The 6,000-nt window shown below is 46.3% G+C and overlaps 1 protein-coding gene across 1 annotated transcript in view; it reads right to left on the minus strand.

The window, feature by feature from the left end:
* snrkb (SNF related kinase b) overlaps positions 1-3,198 on the minus strand; it is a 96,359-nt gene extending 93,161 nt beyond the window's left edge. Inside the window, exons 1-2 of the mRNA XM_052028175.1 lie at positions 2,805-3,198; positions 1,589-2,253 (exon numbers count right to left, since the gene is read on the minus strand). Coding sequence (XP_051884135.1) covers positions 1,589-2,177 — 589 coding nt within the window. The 5' untranslated portion in view covers positions 2,178-2,253; positions 2,805-3,198. The remainder of the gene's footprint in view (positions 1-1,588; positions 2,254-2,804) is intronic.
* Between the last annotated feature and the right edge of the window lie 2,802 nt (positions 3,199-6,000).

A 6,000-nucleotide genomic window follows, 5' to 3' on the forward strand; every position in this document is an offset into this window, starting at 1 on the left:
GCTCTGCATTTTGTTTCGGCCCATTTTCTGAGATGTTCAAGTTCCCTACTTCTGGCACCAAGAAGCACTATTCCCAGTGACAGTACAAAATGGTCGGTTCCACATTTTTGAATGTGTCTCAGTCCTAACTTCAAATTTACCAGCCATACTCTGAATTGCTCACCCTATAAATCTACAGTGTTTCTGCATGAATGTTGCAAGTTAGTGTTGAGGCAAGAGGAGTATTGCACCTCTTGACTATATTGAAATTAACACATGGATAGGACTGCTCCGTATTAAATGAAAATTGTAATCCCTGGCTGTGCAGAGTCACTCCACGTAGTTTGTCTTTGAATTATCACACAAGTTGTTTCACTCTTGCTATGTAACAATTATGCTGATATTAAATAATACATGTAAATGACATCTTCAGAGTCCAAGTGGGAAAAGCCAAGTCAGAAGATTATCCCATTATGTACAGCACTGTGGTTTAACTAATCCATTACTGTGAATACATTAGGATGCATAAAGAAATTCACCCCACTTTACTCCTCTGGTCAGCCCCGTATCGTAATGAGAATTTAACGCGAACATTGCCTACCTGGAGGGAAAACCCAAATGGAAAGCTTTTCTTTATTCCCACCCCCCCCCCCCCCCCCCCACAGCATGGGCACCATGGACTTCCGTCTATGATAAATTTCAGTAAATGGCTGCTAATAGGCATCAACAGAAATCCCAAAGGCCATCATTAAATGTGTTTACATTTTAGGGGAAGGCAAGGGCAGGAAAAAAAAAGCAAAGATTAAGCATGCACGATTCCTTTCATTTAACCCTAAAGTGGAACTCACACACAAAGCACAGTTGGTTACACAGATATTTCATCGGGCTTATTATCAAATGTGCTCATCGGAACCGGAGCAGATGCCAAACATGCTCCAGCAGTTAAGGGATTTGGAGAAAAGTAGGTGTTATACTGGCGGGAAGAGTGACAGAACCCTAACGTTACCTTCCTGTCAACGCTGTGCATTATATATACGCCTCTTGGGTGTCAGTAAATGAAGCTTTACAAACACGTTTTAAGATGATGATGTCCTTTTAAATATGACGAAGGGGGGCCGATACATTTAGTTGTACAAAAAATTGAATCAAACGTGGATCAGAAGACACAACATTCCTTCAGTTTCGCCTCAAGGTCAACAGACCCACGGAATCATCTTTAAATTCCAAACTACACTAACAAGCCGTTAACTGGTTAAATTTGATTCACATAAAAAAGCTTTGCATTCATATTTTCAGATTGCCGTGCGTCCCATTTCCCCGCCGCCAATAGAATGCTGCTTAAGAATCCATCGGGCCAATCGGGACCCTCGCATTCAGTTATATCTGTTTTACCTCCTGTACATCTCGATAAGCAGTTACTGTAGGCAATCGATTGCCAAGCACGCTGCTTTGCACCACAGAGACACTGCGGGCAGCTCCCCCGTGTCTGAACAAACTTCTACTTTGATTTTTATTTGAAACTTTCTCACAAAGAAGGGCACTTTCTAGCCTCTCTACTAGAGAGTTGGTGGAAAGGAGGATGGGGCTCCGTCCGAGCCGTTTTACTCACCCACCGCAGGTGCATCGTATTCATCGCCCAGTAGGATCTCGGGCGCCGAGTAAGCCAGCGAGCCGCAGCTGGTGGTCAACATCTTGCCGGGTTGGAAGTGGTTGCTAAACCCGAAGTCGGTCAGCTTGACGACCCCTTGCTCTTTGAAGAAGACCACGTTCTCCGGCTTCAGGTCGCGGTGCACCACATGCAACTTGTGGCAGTAAGAGATGGCGTGCACGATCTGGGCAAAGTAGATCTTGGCTTGCTCCTCCGAGAGCCCCCTGTCGTGGTTCATAATATAGTCAAACATGTCTCCGCCGTCCCCCAGCTCCAGGATCAAGTAGAGCTTAGTCTGGGTGTCGATCACCTCGTACAGCCTCACCACGTTGGGGTGTTGGACCAACTTCATGCACCGGACCTCCTGCAGCAGATGGCCCGTGGCAGACTTGTCCAATTTGGTCTTGTCAATGACTTTGACCGCAACTTTCTCCCCGGTGAAGACGTGCCGGGCTAACCTGACCACGGCGTAGTGGCCCTTACCCAGGGTCTTGTCCAGATCGTACAGCCCGGCGATCTTCCCGTCGCAGCATTGCCTTGGTCCTGCCATTGTTGAATGTGGTTCGCTCTCCCGCCGCAGAGGCACGTCCCCGGAGGTAGCTTCAACGGGCAGCGGGCTCCGGGACCTGCCGGGCCAGAAACAGCAACTCGGTCACCCTGCCCCGCCACACACAAGGAACGAAACGCGAGTCACTGCGGACTTCGACTGCCGCCAGAAAGAGTCAAGAACGACCCGTGCATTGTTTGTCTCTCTTCCCCCCCCCCCCCAGATGCTGCCTGACCCGCTGAGTATTTCCAGCATTGTCTACTTTTAAAATCCATAATAAAGATGTTTTTTTTAAAACCTCCAATGCACCCCTTGTTTGCAGGATTAAAATCCAAGCGTCTCCTCACTTTACATTTTTTATAGCTGCCCCGCCCCCCTGAACACAGAGCCGCCGCCGCCCCAACCCCCAAATAAAGAAATAAATAACTTTATTAGTGCATGCATTTCAGAAATTGGAGCAGGACCGTGGGTCTCATTTAATGCGTTGGTGGCGACCGAAAGAGGCAACAGACGGACTCACCGCTGCCGTCTATTACAACTTTAAGCAGGGTCTGGGGGAGGGGGGGTGTGTTCAAATAGCAACGGGTTGGGAAGAGCATCCGTGCGCCTTAAAGTGAAGCCCCAACTTACCTGCAGTGCGGTGTCCGGGACCTGCGTCTGTGTAGTGTCTCTCCCCCAGCAGCAAGCAGGCTCTACCTGCTGAAACATTCGCCAGGCAGTTGCAAGGCGGAGAGCTTCAGCCCGACCTCCTCCTAACCATGACTGGATTGTTTAAACTGCACAACTCCGGCAGTGGCTCGGATCCGGATCACTCTCCGCAGAGCTCGCTCTTTCCTCTCTGTACGGCTCCTCGCTCTTGCTGCTTTGCGGAAATCCGAGCTCACATCTGCGTCTCCCTATTGACGTCAATGATACTGACCACTAGCGTCGGAGCAGCTTGCGAGCAGCCCCGCCGAGCCCGGGAGAGGGCTGAGCGTTACTGCAAGGACACAGCGCTCTCTCGCTCGGTGCTGATACAGCGCCCGCTAACCTGCGGCACATCTAGGCCGCTGTAACACAAGCCATCTCCCCGGCTGGCAACCCAGCGCCAACCATCTCCACATCAGCCTTGTAGTGCAGAGGTGTACGTCAGTCCAAAATCTGCTCCCATGCAAGATCCCATCCGGACCAGACACCCCAACCCTTTGCAGAGGTCTGGGGAAAGATCTAACTGGATACCTGTCACTGGCATTATGGGCCGAATGGCCACCTCCTGGCCTGTCATAGTCATACAGCACGGAAGCAGGCCCTTCGGCCCAACTGGTCCATGCCGACCAAGATTCCTACCTCGGCTCGTCCCACTTGCCCACGTTTGGTCCACATCTCTCCAAACCTTTCCTTGTCCACATACCAGTCCAGGTCCCTGTTAAATATTGTTAATGTACCCGCCTCAACCACTTCCTCTGGCAGCTCGTTCAACAAAAATATCAGATGGCAATCTCCAACAAGAGCGAGCCTAACCTCCTCCCATTCAGTTACCAATGCCCCGTGCCCAACCATCAAAATCTGCCGAGCGCCATTGACTCCAAACTCAACCGGAGCACTCACACAAATACTGAGTGAAAGTAAAACTGCAATTGCTGCAAATCTAGAATTAAGAACAGAAAATGCTCAAGCACTAAGTAGAAAAATAGTTTATTAACAGGGTTAATGTTTCAAGGTGGAGATCCTTTGACAGAAAAGGATCTTTGACCTGAAATAATAACCTGTTTCTTCTCTTCCACAGATGCTGCCTGACCTGCTGAGTGTTTCCACCTAAATAGTGTTTACATAAATAGTGTGCCTACAAGAAAACTGCAAGCAAGTGACTCAACTCCTGATACCCCAAGGCCTTTCCACCATTCACAAGGCACAAGTCAGTTGTGCGATGGGATACTCTCCACCTGCCTGGATGGGTGAGTGCCAGGATGGTTAGTTGGGTGAGTGCCAGGATGGTTGGTACCATCCAATACAAAGCAGCCCAACTGATTGGCACATTAAACTTTCATTCCCTCTACCTCCAGAAATCACAGAGTGGCTACAATGTGTGCCTATTGCTAAATACAGATTGTAATCCAGTTACTCACTTAGGCTGCTCCAGCAACAACTCTCAAACCAGCAACCTCTGCACCAAGAACGTTGTACAGATGAAGGGTCTCGACTCAAACCATTGACTGTCCATTTCCCTCCACAGATACTGCCCGACCCTCTGAGTTCCTCCAGCACTTCATTTATTGCCCCAGATTCCAGCATCTGCAGTCTCTTGTGTCTCCAAGAACATTAACTCTGTTTCTTTCTCCACAGATGCTGCTCGATCTGCTGTGTTGCCAGCATTTTCTGTTTTTTATTCAGATTCACTGCCTCTGTAGATTTTTGCTTTTCAATAAAACCAAAAAACTTGTTTATGGTTATTCCTTAAATCATTTTTACAGAGCTTTTAACAAGTAAAATTCAATGGGATAAATACTTCCCCAGTCTCATTGGAAGCTTTAGTCAGAGGTCTCTGGTAGTATGAAGAGGGTTCCATCTATTTCGTTGGAACGTCACAGCAGGCACTTTACACTAAAACCTCAGAATGCAAATGGGCCTGTATTAACTGATAAGGCATAATCCATTGGTTAATGAACCTTTGATGTCTCCACTGGGTGGGTGGTTCAACCAAAAATGCAGTGGGGAGAGGAGATTCCTGGAAATGGCATATTGTGACAGATCCATCAGAGTGAATTTTAACTTCACATTAAATGTTTTGGCAGTTGGCACACGTTCTTCACAACTCACACTCCATTTGGTAAGGTGGCAAACAAAATGAAGATGTAATTTTCTTCCTGGAGACTTTGTAAATACATATTTTTATTTGCAAATGTTAGACCTAATCAGTATCATAGTTAATTAAACACAAACCATGATAATTCTTCCTGATTTGTGAATAGTTGAAGGAAAACTCTCTCTCTTTACACCACTATAAACATGCAAACACACCAGGATGTGCGTGACAGGTGAAGGGGTTACTGCCTGATAACTGTATGTGTGTGTGTGTGTGTCTACTTATGTGCATGTGCACACATCTGTGTCCATGTACATGCATGTATGTGTGTATATGCATGCACACATGCATGCATGTGCATGTGTGTGTATACAAAAACATATTATACAGGATATTGAACTGTTTTCAATCACACATGTAACTGGTGTCAAAAAAATAAATGTTTCATTTGGTACCTTTCCAGACTGAAGTTTCCTCTTCAGCACACAGACTGACCTGGGCACTCTCGCTGGGTGACTCGTGTCCCTTATTGTTGCACATTTGTACATCAAGATACATTGTGGTGGAAAATGTCAACCATTCCCATTAGTGTTGAGATGTGTCTTTCTGAATACCGATCTTTTACTACTATTTCTTGTCATTTCTTGGATAACGTTGCCAACATTGCTGCAAAATGAGTTGCAACTGGTTTTAAATGGAGATGAAATACAGCAGTACTTAACAATAGTGGGTGTGTGAATGCTTGCCAAATATTGACAGGGCTCATTTTCTAAATTGTTCTCTTCGATTGAAAGCACCGTGAGTTTTCAGAAAAGCACCAAGGAACATGATAGCATGAACTGTATCCCTGAAACACATCTCTGGGATCAATATTTCCAAGTCAGCCCACTAATGGAGTATTTTTATTTATGTTCGGTCCACGGCACAATGTACATAAGTCGTTCATTAAATATATCATTTAGATTTAGCTACAAGGCTTTTGATTTTGTAATCACAACAGTAAATAACTGGTAAAATTAGTTTCCATTAATTGGTTAAAGGCCA

Source organism: Pristis pectinata, chromosome 13, assembly GCF_009764475.1.
Source record: "Pristis pectinata isolate sPriPec2 chromosome 13, sPriPec2.1.pri, whole genome shotgun sequence".
NCBI classification, from domain to species: Eukaryota; Metazoa; Chordata; class Chondrichthyes; order Rhinopristiformes; family Pristidae; genus Pristis; species Pristis pectinata.